The sequence below is a fragment of the Dasypus novemcinctus genome, chromosome 7 (assembly GCF_030445035.2).
Source record: "Dasypus novemcinctus isolate mDasNov1 chromosome 7, mDasNov1.1.hap2, whole genome shotgun sequence".
Classification (NCBI taxonomy): Eukaryota; Metazoa; Chordata; class Mammalia; order Cingulata; family Dasypodidae; genus Dasypus; species Dasypus novemcinctus.
Window position 1 is genome coordinate 82,127,178 of NC_080679.1, and position 23,913 is coordinate 82,151,090.

A 23,913-nucleotide genomic window follows, 5' to 3' on the forward strand; every position below is an offset into this window, starting at 1 on the left:
AGCTGATGCCTGCTGGCCCTAGTGAAGGAGGCAAAGCTGTGTCTCCAAGCAAGAAGAACAAAGAGAGTTCACTTTGCTCGAAACTGTAATGAGTATCATTGATGCAGAGAGGATCAACGTGGCTGTGAAAAAGAGCCAGTTGAAAAGTAAGCAGAAAGCAGAGGCAATGCTGTAGAAAGTAAACAGCTCAAAGAAGAGAATGAAGTTAGAAGCAAAAATTAAATTGCTGATAAAGTAATTAAATGTACTTAGAGAGTTGTTTCTCGAGCATGCACACCAACCTTGCAGACAACGTGCAGCCTACTAGCACTGAAAACACGATGAATTCTGATAATGCAGGACATTAACCCTCACCTTTTCCAAACTTCACACCTTGTGGCTTGCCCATTAAAGGCTTGAGCTCTTACACTGCTTGTATCGGTGACTGAACATGGTTTTGTTCCTTCATTCAAAGATCCATTAAAAGGTGGTTTTCTAGGATCAGCACTGAAGAATTGAATATTTAGTTTTAAATGATATGGAATTTTGGAAAGATCAAAAACCAAAATTTATAAGGTATATGATAAAAAAAATATCTTGGACCTTGAAGTAGCTGATCTTGACTTATGAAGAAATGCTTCTTTTTTAGGTATACAAAAGGATGGGGAACTGGCAGATTGTGCAAAAAGTTGAATGTCATCTATCTTAATATATTTGTGATTTTTAAAAAACTATGTATTAAAAATCTTTAGGGTGATAGAAACTAATCACTTTGTAATCTGCAGTGATATTATATATAACATAACCCCTATTTTAGCATAATGAGTACTAGTTTCCCCAAGTACAAGTTGAATTTTAATAGTGATACCAGTTTACGTAAAGAAACCCCATCACATTTTAAAGGCATATGCTGCTAGTTAGCTTAAAGATATAACATTTAGGAAGCAAATAGATTTTTGTTTTTGTTTTTGTTTTTATAAAAGTATAGTTTGTTAAAATTATACTTTTGGAGTACATTTGGATTATTGGATTCACATTATTTTGTTTCCTGAAAAAAACTCTGTAGTTTAATTTCACAAACCAAAATTTTAGTTCCTGCAGATGCTGGTAAAGTAAATATTTTTGCAATACCATTTTGCAGCCAAGTCAGTAAACAAAATGTCTTAACAGTTTGATCAGACAAGCTGCTGATTAGGATTTGGAATATTAATTCACAGATAGTCTGTACTCTGTTCAAAATAACTGTCATGAGGCCATGATTTCTAAAGGCAAACATTTTTGTGAGGGATGATTTTGGTATTTGATCTTAACCAACCGGTTATTTGAGTATAATTAACTCCATGCCATCTCCCAAAATAAGTGTAAAAAACACTTGTAAGTGCAAGGTTTTAACCTTTAATTTATTTCTGTTAAACATATCTTTCGGTGTAGTTTTTGTGACTTTTATTTTTCTAGTAGCTGTTCTTCCAGAATTTTAGTATCACTGCTTCTGTTTTTTTTTTCCTCATTTGTATGCTTTTATGTCCCATAAATTATTTAAGAAAGAAAGTACTCATAAAATTCAGGATATTGACGTTTTTGCTGAGACTAAAAAATGCCAATCACTAAAGAATCTCTGGAGTCTGACATCTATCAATATTGGTAGTTTTGATTGTCCCTATTAATAACTGTATGCATTTTGTTATTTTTTTAAGCAGTGCTGAGAGGGAAATTCAAAGCCCTAATGCTTACATTAAAAAGAAGAAATTGTAAAAATGTATGCATAAGTTTGTGGACTTTTAGTATTTTTTGTGTGTTTCTGTGTTGGTGATGAAAGACTAAGTCACAGCTGGTTAAAATGTTTGTGTTCCTAGGTATCTCATTTCTATATAGTCATTTTTTATAACATTGTTATTTCATACCAAGACTTGAGACACTGTAACCAGAATGTAACTCAGTGGAACTCAGTTTGCACCCTTGGATTGTTAGTGGAGTTCTGACTGTGCTATTCTCCTAGGCAGAAGACAACTTAACCTGACTGTGTCATAAAACTCAGCAAAGCCATTCTTAGGACACAGAGCCCCTTCTGAGTGTAAGAGAGGAGCCCAGTGTTGTGCTATAAGAGATGCTATCTAGAAAAATTAATTCCCTATATTCTGAGATACATACTATTCAGAATGTCAAGTGATAGAGATAAAGAGAGAATTCTGAAAGCAGAAAGAGAAAAGCAATTAATCACATACAAGGAACACTAAATAAGACTATGATGATTTCTCATCAGAAATCATGAAACCAAGAAGGGAATGGTATATTTAATATACTGAAAGAAAAATCTGCAAACATAAATTCTTTATCTGGAAAAACTATCCTTCAAAAATGAGGGTCAGTTTAGCATTTTAACAGATAAACAGAAATTGTGAGTTTGTCATCAAGAGACTGGCTTTTATTAAAGGAAATGTTGGAGACTGAAAGGAAAAGACAAGAGAAAGGTTTGGAGAGGAGTGTAGAAAAGATGACTATTAATAGGGTAAATAAAGGAATAAAAAGGCAGACAAGAGTAAGATATAACATAGTAAAGCCAAAGGATAAAATGGTCAAAGTAATATCTTTACAGTATTAACATTGAATGTTGATTAATTGAACTTCCCAATCAAAAGATGCAGACTGAAAGAATGGATAAAATTATATGAGCCTACTATATGCTGTCTATAAGAGACTCCTCTTAGTCACAAGGACACAAATAGGCTGAAAGTAAAAGGTTGGAGCAATATATTCCACCCACATAGTAACCGAAAAAGCTGGAAAAACTATACTAATATCAGACAAAACAGATTTTAATGCAAAACTGTTATAAGAGACAAATATGGGCATTATATATTAAGTAAAGGGGCAATTCACTTAAAAGAAATAGCCATAAATATTTATGCATTTAACCAGGGTGCCCCCAAATACATGAGCCAAACACTGGCAAAACCAAAGGGAGAAATAGATGTCTCTACAATAATAGTTAGAGACTTCAAAACATGACTTTCATCAATGGACAGAATATCTGGACAGAGGATCAATAATGAAAGCGAGAACTTGAGTAATATGATAAACAAACTAGAACTAACAGACATATATAGAACATTGCACCCCAAATGTTTTATATATATATATATAATTTTCTATATATATATAATTTATATATATATATAATTTTCTATATTTTTATATATATATATAATTATATATATATAATTTTCTCAAATGCTTATGGATCTTTCCCCAGGATAGGCCATATGTTGGGTCAAAAACAGGTTTAAAAAGATTGATGTTACTCTACTCATAATTGAATGAAGTTGGAATTCAATAACAGGCAGAGTACTAGAACATTCACAAATATATGAAGGTTAAACAACACACTCTTTAAAAAATCTGTAGGTTAAAGAAGAAATTGCAAAAAAAATTGTAAATATCTCAAGATGAATGAAAATGAGAACACAACATATCAAAACTTATGGGATACAGTGAAGGCAGTGCTGAGAGGGAAATTCATAGTCCTAATGCTTACATTAAAAAGAAGAAAGTGCTAAAATTAAAGACTTAACTGTACACTTGGTGGAACTAGAACAAGAACAGCAAACTAATCCCAAAGCAAGTGGAAGGAAAGAAATAGCAAAAATTAGAGAAAAATAAATGAAATTGAGAACCAAAAAAAAAAAAAAATAGTAGAATCAACAAAACCAAAAGTTGGTTTCTCAAGAAGATCAGCAAAATTGACAAACCCTTAGTTAGACTGATAAAGAAAGAAGAGAGAGGATACAAATAAGTCAAATCTGAAATGAGAGGGTTATATTACCAATGACCCCACAGAAATAAAAAAGGTTATAAGAGGATACTATGAAACCTGTAGGCCAACAAATTAGACAACTTAGATGAAATGGACAACTTTTGAGAAATATAAGAACAAACTACTGACCTTAGAAGAAATAGAAGACCTCAAAAAACTAATCACAAGTAAAGAGATTGAATCAGTCATCAAAAACCTCCCAAGAAAGAAACCCCAGGACTAGATGGTTCCACAGGTGAATTCTTCCAATCATTTTAAGAAAAATTAATACCAATCTTCTCAAGCTCTTCCAAAGAATTGAGAAAGAAGGAACACTAGCTAACTCATTCTATGAAGCCAATATCACCATCATGGGGGTTGGCCTCTAAGTATCTCAGTGCAAATTAGAAAATGGCACCCCCATCTGGGCAGATGCCAACCTGTGATTGGTGACTGTGGGTATTCTGGATTTCAGTCCTACTTGCCCCCCGCAATGGCCATTTACAAACAGATTCAGATTCCTCGGCACAACATTTAAAAGGGTGTGACTACAAGGTATTTAGAAGAATGTAGAAAAACAAACTGCCATTTCTCAGATAAGCTTTTCTTGTTTTAACTGTGGGGTTAACACCATAACTTTAAGTGATGTGGTTACTCCCCTAAGTCTTGCTTTAACACCTTGAAACTATATTATCTCCATCACTATGAAAGAATGGGATTTATTTCAGCTTCACTATACTGCCTTTCCCTTTTCCATACCCCAGCTTTGTGTAATATTATTTTAGTTTATTCCTTCAGTTAGCTAATAATCATTTATTGAGAATCTTATAAAAGAATATTATTGATGGCATTATTCACCACATCACTAAGTAGCATCGTTACGAAGATAAATTTAAAACTCCCTGTCAAGTTTAAATAACAAAAAATTATACTTTTCCTGGTTTTTATCTCATAGAAATTTGGAATTGTATAAATTATAACATATTCTATGTAATTTTATAGTCCACTGTAATATATTTAGTATATAATATAATATATAATATATATCTGAAATAGGCATTGTTTAAGTCAATAAACTAACCTCACTACTGGACTTTTTGCTTACTTTTTTATTAATATAGATGTAAGGGGAAGGAGATCTGTAGACTTCCTAAATCTGTCAATTTCCTGTTGGAACTCGGTATCACTACAATTGGTTCTAACCTCCTCAAGCTCCAGCCTTTATGACTTAAGAAGAGACTTGATTGACATTGAATGACATAAAGCACTAATTCTCCTGATTTCTATTGTCACTTTAGATAGACCACAGCAGAGTTTGCCAGCCAGGGTAGACTGGTATGGGTTATAGGTGAGGCTCAACCACCACTGATTCCCTCAGTGCTAGGTCATCTGCAGTCCCCAGGCCAGTTTCCTCTATCCAACAACATCCTCAAATATTTACCATAAATTGACTTAATTATAAATGTCATCATTCACTACGTGTGCCAAATATAATGGCGGGAACCACTATATGGCATAATATCCTCCCATTGTCAATTTCCTAGAGTTTCCATTGAAACACAAACTCAACACACCATCACTGGGAGCAACTGTACTTACACATGTGATAGTTGTGAATATACAGAACTCGTAACATTTGCCTCAAAACTTAGCAGTTTTGAGTACCTTTCCAATACTATGATTCCCTTTAACCCTTTTCAGCCAGATCAGTAAAATAGAGGGTCTCTTAAAACTTTTATTGGAGAGACCTAGGAGGAAGAAAGAATTTTTCCTTTATGGGTCTACTTTTTTCTAGACATCTAGTATGATATATATTCTAACTGAGGTGAACCTTCGAAATCCATTCCATTATTACCTGATATTCTTCAAGACTTCTTTCATTATCACAGAAGCAAATCATTTTTATTTCACCAAGGGAACTACAGAGTTATAAAGTTAGCATGTTCAAGGAAGAAAAATGAAGGTGCTAGAAAAATACTCTGTTATTCAGTAGCAAGTTTGCCATCTGACACTTCACAATAATCCTTGACTATCCACTTCATTCTTTGTCAAATATAGATAACTCTACTAACAATCCCAGCTGTTACTCATTTAATTGCTGACCTTGTAGTATATGGTGATTTTATTGGGTTATGAATTATTCACATTCATTTTCCAAGTAATCATAAAGCAGCTTAATGCTGCCTACAATATAAAGAGTGGCAAAGGATGGAACCAAGAAAAAAAACTGTAGATAATAATCATCATTTTAACAGGTTGTACCTATTACAGTAATAGACTCATCAAATTTCTTTTCAGACCAAGCCCATACAAATAGAATTGAAGAAAAGACTATCAATTTCTATGAGCACATGTGTGGATATGTCGGATGATGCTGCTCTCAGACATGAAACAGGTAAAGTAAAAAGTATTTAGACCCGAAGGAATGTATTGACATTAATAAAATCTACTTTTAAAGAAATCCTGAAATTTTTCAGAATTTCAGATGATGGTAACCAAAATTTAAAAAATAAGATGTGAATATTATAATGAACAATGTCTGAGTGTTGTAAATATTGGAAAGAATCACCAAAGATGGCCGTGGAATTTCCTTTGTAAACATTAAAACAATATAGAAGTATTAACTTGTTACTTCAAATAGAGATTGGAATATATAATGTTAACTTCTCAAGGTCCTTTCTAAACTTGCCTTTTCACCATCAAAAAATTATCATGGAAATTATTGAAAGAAATTATTATTTTCAAGTTTATAAATTATGAAAAAATAAATTATCATATTTACAATTATAGTTCCTATTTGTTGTCCTGAAAGATACTCCTGTGTTCTGCTTCCAACCCACAGTTTGCCTTATTTTCACTTGTGTCACTAAGCAAACATGAACCAAATAGAGGAAATATATTCAGTTACGTGTTTATTAGTATAGTGTTTTTCGATTTGCTAATACTAAATGAGAAGTCTAATTTCAAATCTCCCTTTGCATTTCTATTAGTTAAGAACTAAAATAATTTGCTGACATTTAACTTTTCCATTCTTTCCTTTCAGAACTTAAAGAATCAAGAAAGAAATGCCCATTGTGTTGGTATAGATTTGCTAAAACTTTCCTGATCTGGAATTGTTCTCCATGTTGGTTAAAACTTAAAGAGTTTGTCCATATGATCATAATGGACCCATTTGCTGATCTTGCCATTACCATATGCATAATTTTAAACATAATATTTTTGGCCTTGGAACATTACCCAATGAGTGAAGAAATGAGCCATTTTCTTGACATTGGAAACCTGGTAAGATGCTCATTGTATAGTATTTCATTTGCAGTTTTAACTTTGGTCACTATTACCCCTGTTATTTTACTTTATAATTCTTACATTTTTCAGATGCTTCTCCCTATCTGCATTGTAAATATTCTTATCATTGAATGGTAATACAGTTGGAGTTGAAAATTCTGCCACTTAAATTTTTAAGATTTATTTAATTTATTCCCCCTCTCCCCTCACCCCTCTCACCCCCCTTTGTCTGCTCTCTGTGTCCATTTGCTGTGCATTCTGTGCCTGCTTGTCTTCTCTTTAGGTAGCACTGGGAACTGATCCTGGGACCTTCCAGAGTGGGAGAGAGTGCTTAATCTCTTTTGCCACCTCAACTCCCTGGTCTGCTGCATCTCTTACTGTCTCTCCCCTATGTCTTTTTCTGTGCATCATCTTGCCATGCCAGCTCTCTGCTCAGGCCAGCTTGCCATGCAGACCAGCACTCCTGTGCAGACCAGCACTCCTGCACAGGCCAGTACTCTGCTTGGGCCAGCTCACCACACAGGACAGCACTCCACATGGGCCAGCTCTCTGCTCAGGCCAGCTTGCCATGCAGGCCAACACTCCTATGCAGACCAGCACTCCTGCACAGGCCAGTACTCTGCTTGGGCCAGCTCACCACACAGGACAGCACTCCACATGGGCCAGCTCTCTGCTCAGGCCAGCTTGCATTGTGGACCAGCTTGCTTTCACCAGGAAGACCCAGGAATTGAACCCTGGACCTCCCATATTGCAGACGGGAACCCAATCACTTGAGCCACATCTACTTCCCCTGCCACTTAAATTTGGGGTGCTCACTCAGTCAGATTAGGTGGAAATTATTTATTGCCCCCTCCCTTCCCAAGTATGCACTGTCTTGATACCATGGCCCAATAGAGCTATTGAGATCCTATTTTCACCCATGTGTTTTGCTTTCATTTAGGTTTTTATTGGAATTTTCGTGGCAGAAATGATTTTAAAAATAATCGCCATGCATCCATATGGATATTTCCAAGTAGGCTGGAACATTTTTGATAGCGTAATTGTGTTCCTTGGTTTAGTGGAATTTTTTCTAGCAAATATCGAGGGCATGGCTTCTTTTCAGTCATTTAGACTGGTAAGTAGAATCCCAGGCCTACTTTTCATTTTATGAAAAATTTATCTGTTTCCTTAGACATAGAATGGGATAATAGTAATGCCTAACCCACAAAGATATTTGGAGGGTTAAATTAATTCATTCATATACAAATAACTTGCAAAGTGCTACAGAAAAGAGTAAGCAGCTTCTATTGTTATTTAGCCAATCAGTTAAAGAAAATAGGGCCAAATAAGTTCTAGGAAGCAGATCAGGATTACTGGACAATGACGAGTCCCAAAGGCTGAAGGCCATTGTGTGACTAGGAAACTAGAATTAGTTAACTGTTTCTAAGTAAAGGGTAGGAGACTTTGTAAAGGAAGATCATTCAGGCCAGCACAATGTATTAATACATCATTATGAAATTAGGTCAGAATCAGTTTATATCTGTAATGAGGGCAGGTAATGAGATACAGAAAACTAGGCAAATAATGTTATTAGAATGGTATTTACGGAAAAAGTTAAGCATTTGATAGGTCGTATATTGCAACATTTGGTTAGAAGTTGAAGAAATATAGCAGGAATCAAGAATAGTTAAATTAGTTTATCATATACAGATGATTACCTCTTAGAGGGTGGCTTCTTCACAGCCCTGTCTTATGTCCTTATCCGTAAACTTTTCTGAATAATAGACATATATATATATGTAGTCATCAAATTTATGGAAACTGGAAAATGCAGAAATCATGATAAAATACCTGTAAAAATTCCTGAAAGGCTCATAATGGACTGAATCTAAGATGATTATGTTTTACATGAATAAATATAAAGTCAAACTCTTGAGTCCAGAAGGTCAATTATATATTAGAAAAAAGCTGGGGAAGATGTCCCACATATAAAAGTGTGAAGTGTGAATTTTAGTTGACTATTGTTTCAGTGTAATAAAATGGCCAAAAATGTTAAGGTAATTTTATGCTATATAAATAGAAATTTAAAAAAGTTAGTGCAAAGAAGGGGGTATTGAGATTAAACCCAGAATGTTGTGGTTGGTCTTTGGTACAATCGCTTGGAAGGGAAATATTCCATAGGCCTTTAAAAGAATTTGGTAGAATTCAAATAGAACTTACTTTTAAGTATCATCTAGATGTGAAAATGAGGAAAAACAGGTAACATATTTTAAAAATAAAAGATTGGATAGTTGCCCATAGTATATTATTGGAATGGGGATTGACAAATAGATTACTAGAAGATAATAAATTTAGTATATAAAATTATAGAATATTGAAAACATATTAAGAATTGTCCATAAAATGACTGTGTATAATGCTGACAAAATTTTTAAAATATATACCATAATAAATACTAACCATGTTTTTGTTGTTTCTTGTTCTTTTTGGTGTTTTGTACACTGTCCTATTAGCTAAGGATTTTCAAATTGGCTAAATATTGGACAACTTTTAAGATCCTGATGCTGACTCTGAATAATTCATTAATGGCCCTGAAAAATGTGGTCCTGCTGTTGTTCACTTTCACCTTCTTTTCTGCTGTACTCGGCCTGAAGGTGTTTGGAGGAAGGTACAAAGAGCACGTCTGCCACATAAATAAAGACTGTCTGCTCCCACGCTGGCATATGCATGACTTCTTCCACTCCTATCTGAGTGTGTTCCGAATTCTTTGTGGAGAGTGGATAGAAACCTTGTGGGACTGCTTGGAGGTGGCAGACCGTTTCACATGTATTCCTTTCTACCTGATGGTCATTTTAATTGGAAACTTATTGGTAAGTAATCATTGGCTTTACATTTTCAATGAAAAAAAAAGCCTATCTGGTCTTTTCATGATGTGGATTGATAGGATCCAGTGGTCTATTCCTGTGCTGATATACACACAGTTCCTGTGCTGTGCACATGAGGCCACCAAGCATTGGAAATATGGCTCTTCCAAATTGAGATTTGCTTTAAGTGTAAAATACATACTGGACTTGAAAACTTACTATCCAAAAAAAGTAATGGAAATTGTTTTATAAACAATTTTTATATTGGATACATTTTTAAATGATAATATTTTGGATCCATTTGCTTAAATAAAATGCATTAATAAAATTAATTTCATCTGTTTTTGTTTACTCTTTAATGTAGAAGATTGAAAATTACAAATTTGGTTGGCAACATTTTTCTTTTGGATAGCACTGGTTTATAACCTGCTACTCCAGGTAGCAGTGGAATCACACGGAAGTTTGTTAGAACTGTAGATTCTCAGACTCTTTCCCAGTCCTGTGGAAGCCAAATCTGTATTTTAGCAATGTTCTCGGATTACTTGTATGCACAATAAATGTAAGAAGCACTTGTAATACCGATTGTCAACCTTAGTTGCTCATTAGAATTATGTGAAGAATTAATAATAATATATCTTGGATTTATTCCCAGAGATTCTGATTTTATCAATATGTGGACATGACTTGGACATCAGGGGTTTGTTGTGTTTTTTTAAAAACTCAGTTGATTCAAGTGTGCAGCAAAGTTTGAAAACCATTAATCTATGAAAATATTGTGCATTAACTAAGAAGAAAAGTTTTCACTTTAGATTTTTTTAATAATTGAAGTTGCATTACATGAATTGAGTAACTTTCACTTCTTTGAAAAAGGTATCCTTTAGAAAAGAAAATTGTTCTTACAGAAAAAAATAACCCCAAATTTGTTTTTGACTCATAAGTCATAAAGATCACATACATGCCTCAAAACACAAGACCAAAAAAAAAAGCAGGTTAGACACAATTGTATCTGTGCCCTTCCTCATTGCTTCTGTTTCATCCAGGCATACCTGTCATACACTTACCACATCCACATTGCATTTAATTGTTGATGTACTTGTTTATCTTTTTTGTTAAACTGTAAATTCCATGAGGGAAGGAACTATGACTCCTCTTTATCTCATCAAATCCTAAAACAGTACCAACATGTAAAAATATGTCAATAAATGTGTATCAAATTAATGTAAAAAATGCATCTCTGCCTTTGTAGCCATTAGGATTCTTCCAGTTCCCAGTGACTTAAAAATCCTGTTCTAACTTGCTGAAACAAAAATGGGAATTTATCAGTTTACATAATTCAAAATATCAGGGGTAGATATTGCTTTATTGCGGTGTGACATAAAAGTTCATATGGCATCATTAGAACCAGGTCTTTGTATATCTCAGTTCTGCTTTCTCTGTGCTCCTTCCTGGCTCATATACTCTGTGATATCAAGAGGCTACTGCAGTCTAAAGTCTCCACATCTTCATATCACATCAAATCTAAGAGAAGCAAACTTCTATTACTTCATTAGTTCTAAATAAGTTACATGCCCATTTCTAAACAGATTTCTTGTCCAGATTATGGAATACATTGTTTATGTTTACCCACTAGCCCTTGGACCTAGAGCTGGAGTTGATCTAAAGCAAAGCATAAGACAAATAATGGTAGAAAGGTGATTTTCCCAATAAAATGCAGGTTTTATTCCCAAAAGGAAGAGCCATAGTTGAGGGAAACAACACATATACATATAATTGCCTCAGCATTTCTGTTTCTTTGCTTTTGCACTCCACCTTATTCCTAATTTTCTCTTATTCCAGTTGATCCAAGTTCAAAGGGGAGGAGTTATTTTCAGGACAGAAAGTTGTTACCTGTACCTCCATTTCCAAATGATTACCCATCATGCTGCTCAGCTTACCAAATCCGTTTAGCTTCATTCCTCTCAACAGACATCCGGTTCTAGGGCATCATACTAATAACACAAAAATAAATACAAGGAAAAGAAATTCAAAGGAAGACTTTGTGAGATTGTAGATCATTTAGCCTCCGTACTTCCAATTCATGTAGGTATAAATGGAAGGTATTCTGAATATTTTAAATTTAATTTTGTATTATATGACCTGGCAATAAAATTCCAACAGTATTCTGAATCTTAGGAGGGAATGTTAAAGAGTCATGTGCAAGCACAAGTATTTTAAAGTGGCTTTAAATAACTCTATGCAATGTTGGGTTGTAGAAAAAGTACAGAATTCAGATGCAAGCAAATTTAGACTCAAATTCCAGCTCTAACATTTACTAATTAGGTAACTGTGCATATTACACAACCTCTTTCAGTCTGACTATATTTATTTTGGAATGAGGATAATAATATATATATATATATGCCTTACAGGGGTTTTATAGTTTTTTTTTAAAGATTTTTATTTATTTTATTTATTTCTCTCTCCTTCCCCCCCACCCCGGTTGTCTGTTCTCTGTGTCTATTTGCTGTTTCTTCTTTTGTCAGCTTCTGTTGTTTTCAGTGGCATGGGAATCTGTGTTTTCTTTTTTGTTGCATCATCTTGTTGTGTCACCTCTCCGTGTGTGTGGTATCAATCCTGGGCAGGCTGTGCTTTTTTTTCATGTGGAATGGCTCTCCTTATGGGGTGCACTCCTTGTGTGTGGGGCTCCCCTATGCGGGGGACACACCTGCGTGGCAGGGCACTCCTTGCGCGCGTCAGCCCTGCGCATGGGCCAGCTCCACATGGGTCAAGGAGGCCCGGGGTTTGAACCGCGGACCTCCCATGTTGGTGACGGACGCCCTAACCACTGGGCCAAGTCCACCACCCAGTTTTATAGTTTTTTAAAAACCATCTAGCATTATATAATTACTTCATAAATGTTTGTTTTCGTTCCTTTATACTCTAGAAAATTACAACCCCACATCTACAGATTTTTGTTGATTATTTACTTTATTTAGAAGTTTCAGTTATGTAAAACCTTATAGAGGCTATATTCATCCCAACATTTTCATTGCAAGTTAGGTAGTTTCTACCAAGAGCATTGGTGGTATCTGGTTATATGGTATCTGGAACATAAAATTTAATACATAATCTAGTTAATTTTTTAAATAAAAATTACTCATAAATATGTATATTAATCCATATGTATGCAAATATTAATAAATTAAATAGATGTTAAAAATAATACGAGCAATATTAAAAGAGAGGCATCTTAATAGTTAAACTCCTTGTTTAATAATCAGAAATATATTTACTTAAGTAAATCTTAACTTTTCTTTCTCTTCCATACTGCCTTTTTTTATATGAGCTGGTCAATCCTCAACCAATAAGTAGATATCTTTGAGATGAGAGAGATTCTTGGGGGAGACTTTCAAATGTTTTCTTTTATATATATCTTTCTTCTTTCTCTCCTAATTAAAAAAAAATCAAGTGTTTTAAATCTGGTTTTAACACTGGAAGAAAATTACTGTAAGTTGATATACTGTACTTCCTCTACTTCCCCTTCTTTATTAATATTCAAATTAGAAGAGGTAATCAACCCTCTGTAGCATTGGCCATTTACCCAGAATTTTTTTTCCTTTTCAGTCCTTTAAGAAGCCAGGCACTTTTAAATTTAGAGCACAGTTGAACCAAGCAGGACCATTTCCATGAAGTTCTTTCTTTCTAACATAAGTCCACAACATTTTGAATTTTTAAGACTATTGTCGTTTTCAGCCTTTTAACATTTTTACTATATTTGTATTTGTAGTTTATCTTAAAATATAATTGTTGTAGCATAATTCTTCCTTGCCCAAATCTTGGCACAAATCAACTCTTTCATTCATTCTGTAACTTGTTAATATTTTCAACACATTTATCATATGCTTCAGCCCAGCACTATGCTGTTTATCTATTCAAAAGAAATATCATATGAAATTCACTGTCATGAAACTCTTCCTGAACACCTTCTGCTTATTTTCCACTCTGCCTAATGCTTAACCAACCAAAGAATAGAAAAGAAACAACTAAACTGCCTTACGTTATATTTAGTCTTGCCCTCTTCCATCAGAAATCCAGTCCTCTGAGAATGATAGAGATGCAAATAGCACGGCTCCTGTAAGATTTTCCTAGCATAGGCCATGAGCCCCAGCCCAGATTATTTGTTAGCAAACCTCATTGTCAAATGAGACATTAGTGGAAGAATGGTTGTACTAATATCTGGGGATATTGTATTGGCCTTTGATCTTTTTTTTTCATCTTCCTCTTCTCTGAGGTTCTGTTACTGTAGGTTATAAAAACTATCTATCAGTTATTCACATGATTTTACTAGCAAGAAATTCCCAATGTTGAACTTTCTCGTACTCTACATTTTATTGCTACTTAAAGCAATTATTAAGATTAATATTAGCTATTTGAGGACTTTTAAATGCGATAATAATTAAATAATATTTAAAATATATGTGGATCATATCTGACTCATTCCTAAGAGATATGAAGACCTAGATATAGAGAAGTACAAGTAATCTATTGGGATTAAACATTATTTGGTGTGAAGTTCAAATTAGCTCAGCGTGGTTATGTACATGAAAAAGGAAGTATTGATCAGAGCATTTGAGACCTTCATCTCTTCACACAGATCCAAAGTTTAGAGAAATGTTTTAGCATACGAGTGTTTGCAGGTCTTCATATGATCAATTATTTTCGTCTTATGTGCATATATACTGTCAATAAAATTATTTTTAAAAGAAGTTCCCAATATGTGAAGAAATCAGAAGCACAGGCAGGGAAAATGTTATGTAAGTTCATATATATGTATTCTAACATAATGTAGGTCATAAGAACTTTTCCCTTTAAAAATAATATGTAAAATATTAAGTAGATGACATCTTCAAAAGCTCAAACTCTGAAGAGAGGGAGGAAAGCTGCCAGATTAAGCAAAACTCCCAAATTCTTACTTTGTCTAAAAGAGGAACAAATGTGAATCAGTAACACATGAATTCAAAAATATAATCTATACAACAAAATTATAAATAAATTTAAAATCTGACTCTCTGGAAATTGAACATGCTGTGATTATATTCCTCAGTGACAGTAATGGTCAAAATATAGTCTATTCTTGGGTTCAAAATGGCTTACAAATATTAAGAATAATTCTAATTATTCCCCCTCCTTGTTTGGCCAATTTTATTTTACAGTAGAAAGTCAACTAACCTACCATAACATCCATGCTTTTATCTAGCTTAGGACCCATTGGAGGTAGGCTTTAGGTCCTGGGATAGCTCTCTCCTTATGTGATTCCTCATGAATTTACATCAGTCATTACATCTTTCTGTGATGGGGCTGAGGTGAAGTCAGAACTCCCTCCCCAGAACAGAAATTCATTTTCTCAGCTTTGCAAGAGGCAGCCTAGCTCAGTGAAAGAAAACAAGCTTTGCAATAAGACAAACTTGACTCTAAACCTATGGGAAGATTTTTGATATTTGGCATCTATAAGCCTTTTCCTCTGTAAAATAAGAACAAATCATATTCCATAGGCCCTTGTGAGCATGAGGTAATGTCTGGCTACACAAATCCGCAGCATAGCATCTGTGAATGCTATTGGAGTTTTTTGTTAAGTTCGTATGTTCAGTTTTCAAACCACAGGTTTTAGGAAATTTTATATTGTATATAAGAAACAACAAACAAAAAGATACATTTAACCTCCTTTTACACCCTCATTTAGATATTTTACCTGTTCCTGGCTTTGGTGAGCTCGTTTAGTTCATATGAGGCTGCAGCAACTGAAGAGCATGATGAAGCAAAAAATCTCCAGCTTGCAATAACAAGGATCAAGAAAGGAATAAACTATGTGTTTTTTAAAACACTATGTAAAAAACGAAATATTCCAAAGGAGACAAAGGAAAACGTAAATGATATGTATGTGAAAGAGAATATTTCTGATCATACTCTTTCTGAATTGAGCAACACCCAAGATTTCCTCCATGATAAGGAAAAATTCAGTGGCACGGAGAAAAACACAGTGACTGAAAATGAGAGTCAATCTCTTATTCCCAGTCCTAGTGTCTCAGAAACAGTACCAATTGCTTCAGGAGAATCTGATATAGAAAATCCGGATAATAAGGAGATTCAAAGCAAGTCAGGTGATGGAAGCAGCAAAGAGGTAAAATGTTTTAATATCCTGCTTGCTTAGTGTTGACGTATGTCATCTGTGATAAGGAAGCTCGTCAGTATGAAGTTCCAGTCACATTCAATCCTCACTCCTCCACCTCTAGCTCCTGATTGTACCACCCTGAGCAAGTTACTTAACCTAAGATTCAGTTTTCTCATCTGTAGAGGAAGATAAAGTAGCACCTAACTCTTAGAGTATGAAGATTAAGTAAAATAGTTGAATAACTGCATAAAACAATGCCTACTAGATAGTAAGTGCTTAATAAACATTAGATGATGTAATTATTATTATTACACAAATTAAGAAACCTAAGTTTTCATACCCACTGTGTATAATTGGAAAAATAACTAAACTTCTCTGGGCTTTGTTATCTTTAAAATGTGAGATTGGTCTAGAAGATTGCTAAGATTCTTTGTTGCTAACATTCTAAAACTCTACTCAGTTTATTTCTGTAACTGTAATCATAACATGTATAATTGTTCTGCGCTAAAAGAATAAAGAAAAGTCACAAGTTTGAATTTTGAACATTTTGTGGCTTTTTAAACTGGCAAAAAAGAAAGGAAGTGTCACATTTAAAGAAGGGTAGATGTTGCACTTCGCTTAGTTTCTAAAAGGTACAGCCTACTGAGGATGGTCTTATGATTTCCATTGTAAGCAGCATAATGTTTCAGAAAGAGGTATAATTTAACAGAAAGCTGTATCTACAGAAATTAGCTTTGCACTGTGGGCTCCCTTCACTGGAATCCTCAGGAGAATCCTTTCAGATCACTCCCTGGCACACTGGGGAGGGGCAAGGAAGTTCTTCCCTGACCCCCGAGGTCTCACACGATCTTGTCTCCCAGCCTCTTCTGGGTTGGCAGTTGCTAGTTCTGGAGCAGCTGCTCAAATCGACCTTCTAGCAGGAGCCAAGTTTCAATTATTCCAGGTCCTTCCAGCTCCTGCAGAAGGAATTTTGGTTTTAGTTAGAGAAGTATTTTCACCCCTTCATATACCCAAGATTATCAAGGACATTTTCCTTTAAACAATATCATTACTAGAAAACAAGGGGAAATATTACTACTCAGCATACTTCTGTATCTTCACTTAAGACTTTGACTACTATCCATTTCTGGGTAAAATTGCTGTTCTGTAAAATGTTCTGGAAAGCTGCTTGACAATCTCATTAGAAAGTTTGGGTTTGAGAATATATAGGAAATATGGTACTAAATACAACTGTAAATGTTGAGGCTTCAGAAGTTGTCACTTATGCAACACAATTATGAGATGCTTTAGATTGCTTCTCTACTCATAGATTTAGTCATTGATTTGCACATCTAGTTTTGTATTTTATTTAGTAAGTCAGGTACTTTCTAGACTATGTAGTCTTCAAGTCCTAGGATGTTGATTTACCAAAAAGCCAAAGATAAGCTATAAAAATCACATAAATAAATAATACAGAGATACACACTCTTACTTCTTTGGTGTTTGCCCCTCCAGCTCTTTTTTTTTAACATTACAAATAAATAGCTATATGCATCTTATAAAAATAGTGTAAAATTTTATATCAAATTTCATCTTTCTTTTTTATAATCTTATAACATGGTCACTTTCTCGTGCCATTAAATAATCTTCTACCAAAAAATGACTTATAATTCTGAATCTTAATTGATTTACTTGTTAAATTAGAATGGTGCCTACTCAAGGGGTTTGTAGAAGAATCACATCAGATATCTTATGTGCAAGGTTTATAAAACTCAAAGGATATAAAAGTAAGGTGTATAATTTTCACTTATTGAGTGCTGAGGGAAGGCTATCTAGGCGAGCTGCGCCCGCTGTGCGTCTGTCTAGCCCCTTGTCCCAAGCAGCCTGGGCAAAGCCAGAGGAACCCCCAAACATCAGAGTGCCTGTACATTATATAATATTGACTTACTCATTTTCTACACACAAATCAATGCATTTCCACACCTTTATTTCACTAGAAAGAAACAAAACATAAAGGGTCTAGAAATAATTAAAATATCTGTTTATTTAAGAGTAATGTTCTACTATATACTTTATTTTTTTGATTGAATACCATCATGTTTTACTGACAATTGACCATGTAAGGCCTAAAGCAAACAAAGCTTCCTAGTTATATTTCCTTGACTCATTGTCCATTAGACAAAGAGTTAGAACAAAATATTTATATTTCCTTTTTTATATACTCCGCTTAGATCTTTCATTAATCCCTAAGAATTAAGACTGGCATTCTACAAAATGTTTTAATAGGTGTATCTTGATTATTAATTTACAAATATTCATTACATACTATTAATTTTAGATCTTGGTGATTTTAAATGTCGATATGTAGTATATTCATTTTAAATAAAACAATGTGAGAAAATCATTACAGGTAAAAGCAAAGTGTGTCATTTGCGTTATTACCACATGTACAAGGGAATGATGAGTTTGCCCTTGCTATTCTTGAGCTACAGTGAAGAGCAGAGTGGGGCGGGGGGTCAGTCCCTGCAATGCCCCTTCCATACAGCTGATGCCACTTTCCCAGGTCTGTCCTTGGCCCTATTCGTTGTGCCATTCCCTCATTTCACCGCAGGATAACCTCACATCAATTCCATCCCATGATGACATATATGAGAACGTCTGGGATGGATTTTACAATAAAAAACCAAGTGTACCGTTGGCTACACATCTTTAACATCAAGGGGTGATGGGTTTTTATGCTTCTTCATTTAAAGTAAAATGGCCTATATCAGAATGTTGTGAATAGCTTCAAGGAAACTTTGGAACCCAAATCCTTTCATAAACTGCAGACAGCATATACATCTTTTAAGAAGATAGTATTATTAACTGTTAACTTTAATCTAAAAATATTTTAGCTTAAATTAAGTACTTAAAAATAATTTTTAAAACATCAACTCATACCAGTATGTGTATATTTTAATGTCAATCATGCGATTGTCTTAGTCTTTTAATCCTGGTAGTTTTTTTCCTGCATATCACTTTTCTTACTTGTGAAGTTGAAATAAACTTTAATTACAATGAGTGAATGAAACTTTAATTGCAAAATGTTAATGGAACCTTACTTTTTAGAAAGTAAAGCAATCTAGTTCATCAGAATGCAGTACAGTTGATATTGCTATCTCTGAAGAAGAAGAAGTGATCCATGGACATGAAAAGCCAAAGCATCTTAAGAATGGTAAGAGTAAAATAAATTCCTTTGGTCATTATCTTGAAATTAGGCTAAATTTCTCTTAACCCAAATACTATTGGGTATACTTTTATTTCTTTTATTTTTAAGTTTATTAACTTGATTAGGGTACATATATGTCATGCATCTCCATTGCATCAGTTTTTTCAATATGCCCTAACCCATGCTCTTCACAAATCCCAGGTTTTCCTTGTTTTACCCCTTTTGACCAGAAAGTGGAGTTCAACTCCCATATACATGTATCCTACCCTCAAAGCGCTCCCTAATCCAAGTTAGCTCCTCATGTAGTCTCAATCAAAATTCTTATTCCCATGCCACCTATGAACTGGGATCAAAAAAACTTAATTGATAACATGCCTCTTAACCTCTCACAGGGACTTGTGTTTTTAAATGAGGATGCTTGTCATGCAAAGTGAATGTTCAGGCATTATATCAAAATAGGACATTCAGAAGAAGGGTGCATGTGTGTATGTGTGTGTTTGTAAGCACGGAAGGTGGGTTCTCTTCTCCTGTTCTGCTCCAGTGGGTAAGAGGCATCACTTCAAGACCATCCCTGCCTTTCATAGCTTCTTTCCTTCTCCTAACAACTCCCTAAGTTAAGTGTGTTTGTTTCTTTGTTTTCTCAATGATTGAATGGTCCCTACAGCAGGAGTAAAAATCAAGGGTTTCTAAATCAGAGACCGCCTATATTAAAATCTGTAAAGAAATAATTGCTAAAGTGTATGATGAAAAAATTTATAGGTTTACTTGTTCCTGAGTTTTCTAGACTTTTTTTAACATTCTTGACAGATTATGGACAGAGATCTTCATCTGGTCAAATTAGTAAAGACACCAAGAAAAGAAGAATTTGGCAGAACATAAGGAAAACCTGCTGGAAGATAGTAGAAAACAATTTGTTTAAGTGTTTCATTGGCCTTGTCACTCTGCTTAGCACCGGTGCTCTGGTAAGTGAGCTAAAGTATCATAATTCTATTAAATAAGAAATTTACCATGCAGAATGAATTTTCCCCAGAATATGTATTAGAGCACCAAATTTCATAATCCGTAATTTTAGTTTTGGAAATCATACACTACAGTTTCTTAGAAAGTCTTTATTTGCATTATATGATTTTAGCAATACAATATTATTTTGAAATATATGAGTAGTAATAGGAAAAGGGAATGCTAATAGAGACACAAAACTTCTCATTTAATGAATTCTCACATATAAGACAAAGTTTAATAACATGGACATGCAAAATAAGGATTTAGAATGCTAGATATTTTGATACCTCTTCAAAAAGGACCTTTAAAATAGAAGCATACTGCCCATTGACCCAGCGACCTTAATTCTGAAATTTATCCCACAAAGATCTACACATGTATGAAATATATTTTCAAAGTTATCCACTATAAAATTTTTCAATAGGAAAAGATTGGAAAACAAAGAGTCCATCAATAGGTAAATAAGTATACTTTGGTACATTCATCCAATGAAATATTCTGCAGCTGTTAAAAAATGTGAAAGCTCTGTGTGTACTAATATTGAAATTTCAAGATAAGATAATAAGTTAACACAAGCTAGGCCTAGAATAAAGTGTTTGGCATGCTACTACAATATTTTTGGGTAGGAAAGAACTTACACTTTAAGGAATCAATATGATTTTTTTGCCAACTGTTAAGTATTTCCATTCCAATTTTATAGTCAGGAACCAAGAGAATATCCATTGGTGGCCTGTGGATTCAATATATCCATTGTGAGACAAACTTGTACCAGGATTCCAATTATTACCCAAACGGCTAATGATTCTGGTGCCATCCTCCTTAGCACATTTATTATCACCGTGGTAAACTGTGTCCAGTGGGCCCTCTCAAAGAACATGCTCAGCCTGAAGTTCTTGATCTAATAGAGAACACTCATCCTAACAAGCCTACTTCTCTCTGTCTTTTGACTCTTTCCTCCATAGTTGAACATGGAAGTTCTGGCAATGCTTTCTTATTTAAGGTGGGCCATAATTTTTGAAGCTTCTACAAACCTACCCAGCAGAGTTTTTCAAACCATCTACTTGAGCCCTTCCAAGGGCACTGGACAGTGCCCTTATATCAACATATTTTCCCTTTTATCCAGCCTTATTCTATCCTCTTTGATCCCATTTGTATTAGGCTGAATAATGGCCCCTGAATAATCTCCAGAACCTGTGACTGTTACCTTACATGGCAAAAGGAAATTTGCAGATGTGATTTTGTGATAAGAAAAATATCTTGAATTATCCAGTGGGCCCATTGTAATGACAAGGGTCCTTGCAAAAGGGATGCAGGAGAAATCAGAATCAGATGAGAAGTGATGTGGGGAAAGAAATAGAGATTGAAGCAACGTGTTTTGGAGACAGAAAAAGGTGTCATGAGCATAAGAATATATGCAAACCTTAGAAACTGAGAAAAACAATGGTATAAACTCACCCCTTAGAGATACTAGATGAACCAACCCTCCTGACACCTTGACATTTGCCCAGTGAAACCGATTTCAGACTTTTGACTTCAGAACTGTAAGGGAATAAATTTGTTTTGTTGTGAACCATTACATTTGTGGTAATTTGTTACATAATAATAGGAAGCTAATACACAGCCCTCTCAGGACCCACTCCCAGGCATGTTCTCCCGTTTCCTGATACTTAACTGTATCAGTTCCTACAGGTTCTCTGGCAAATAATCTTTCTACTTCCTTAGCCGTCTCAGCACTTCCCCAGCCAGGTTATGATGAGATTTGACTCTATTTTTGCATCTGGTGAGCAGGAGGAGAGGTGAAGGCAGATCTTAAACAAGGCTAGTATTGTCTTTTAAGATATCTCCCTTATTTATGGCCTTTGCACAGCTTTCAAACAAGACTAGATTCACTGTGGTCCCAAAGGGAATTTCTGGAGCCCAAATTGTACCAGAGTTACTTCCACATTGAGTGAAGTGAGAAAGCTAACTATTTGTATGTGTATATCAATCAGCCATTGGCTGGGGTGTGTCCCTTCAAGAGTGGGAGCATTGTCTCTTAGGTGAGGTGGCTCTTATTTGGCAGAGGCAGTTCTCCAGTGAGGGCCTCAACACTCATGGTCACTGTCAAATGGGTGGACTTGCCAGTAAAGGGGCTCTCAGTAGGGGCAACGCTAGCATCCACTACAATGCTCAGTATGCACTGGGAAAGCATGTGTCCTCTGTTGTTATTTGCAATTATGTCAAGTTTGTATTTAAATTACTCCTATCTTCTATTTGCTTACTGATTTTTTGTCTGTTTTTGTTACCAACTAGAGAAAGAAGCTAAATTATCTTACTATGCCTGCTGTATTTTGCTAAATCTCCTTTTAGTTCCATTATTTTTCTTTGTATATTTTAATGATTTGTTAGTTTGTGCCTGCAGATTTATAACTGTGATACTATTTATCACAATATACCCACAATATAGCCCTGCCTTAGGTTGCCAGGCTGCTTTGACAAATATCACACAGTGTGTTGACTTGAACAACAGACATTTACTTGCTCACAGCTTTGAGGCCAGACGTTCAAAATCAAGATATCGGTAAGGCCTGCTTTCCCCCGGGCTCTGGTGCTGGCTGCCCAGCAATCCTCACAGTTCTTTTTCTTGTATCTCTGCCTCCTGTCTCTTGGAAAGAGCCTCACCTTTCTGTTTTCTGTGACTTCCATGTTCTCTTTATGAAGCATCCAGTAATTCACATTAAGACCTATCCTGATTCATTCAGCCACAGCTTAACTAAAAATAACATCTTCAAAAGATCCTACTTACCATGGGTTCAAACCATAAGGACATGGATAGATTAAGGACATGTTTGTTGGCGTACATAATTTAACCTACTGCAACTCCTTTACCATTATGAAATATTCCATTTTATTGTTAGTTATGCATCTTGTCTACTTTGATATTAGCTAGGCTAGAGCAGCTTTCTTTTTATTAGAATTTGCATGATAAATATTTTTGCTCTACATGTATTCCCATCCTTCTCTTTTCTGAAATTAAGACTCCTTAGTCTTCATCGATTCAGCAGTTCTATGGCACTTTAAAAACAGAAGCTTTTATGACTTTTCTCAGCAAGAACATGGTCTGGTGGAAATTACTCCATGCAAATTGAAGTGAAGGCATCCATACAACCTTTTATATTATTTTGCATTTTGAACCTGTTTAATCAGTAAATATAATAAAATAAAGTCCTTCAAAATAACTTGAGGATATTTATATCAGCTTATCATAGACATTTATTCCATAATCAGTTCAATTAAAAGTCAGAAGTTTTATTATTATTTTATATTTTCTTTTATTATTTTATTTTATTTACTTTTATTTAACAGTGGATTTTTAAGAATTACACCATTCTTTACATAAAATTATTTCAATCCTTGTGTATTTTATGTCTTTGGTTACACTTCAATACTGAAAGTCTGTCTGAGGTTACTAGTACTTTATTGCCTATTTTCTGTGCAAAAAAAAATTATAAAATTGCTTTGAATGGCATTATCAGACTTTGTGCATATTCCACAGTAAAATTAAGACTGGCCTGATAGGACTGGAAGGTTTGAAAACACAATAAGCATTTTAGTTCATGTTCATATGCTTCTACTGGTTTACCTGGTTATTCCTGCAGCAGAGTGAGCTTTGTCACTCTCTCTTGTAAGGGCAGTATGG

The 23,913-nt window shown here is 34.6% G+C and overlaps 1 protein-coding gene across 1 annotated transcript in view; it reads left to right on the forward strand.

The window, feature by feature from the left end:
* SCN7A (sodium voltage-gated channel alpha subunit 7) overlaps positions 1-23,913 on the forward strand; it is a 91,474-nt gene that overhangs the window by 47,953 nt on the left and 19,608 nt on the right. Inside the window, exons 11-17 of the mRNA XM_071216332.1 lie at positions 6,068-6,164; positions 6,813-7,051; positions 7,995-8,168; positions 9,547-9,903; positions 15,617-16,054; positions 19,133-19,238; positions 20,040-20,194. Of these exons, the coding sequence (XP_071072433.1) occupies positions 6,068-6,164; positions 6,813-7,051; positions 7,995-8,168; positions 9,547-9,903; positions 15,617-16,054; positions 19,133-19,238; positions 20,040-20,194 (1,566 nt within the window). The remainder of the gene's footprint in view (positions 1-6,067; positions 6,165-6,812; positions 7,052-7,994; positions 8,169-9,546; positions 9,904-15,616; positions 16,055-19,132; positions 19,239-20,039; positions 20,195-23,913) is intronic.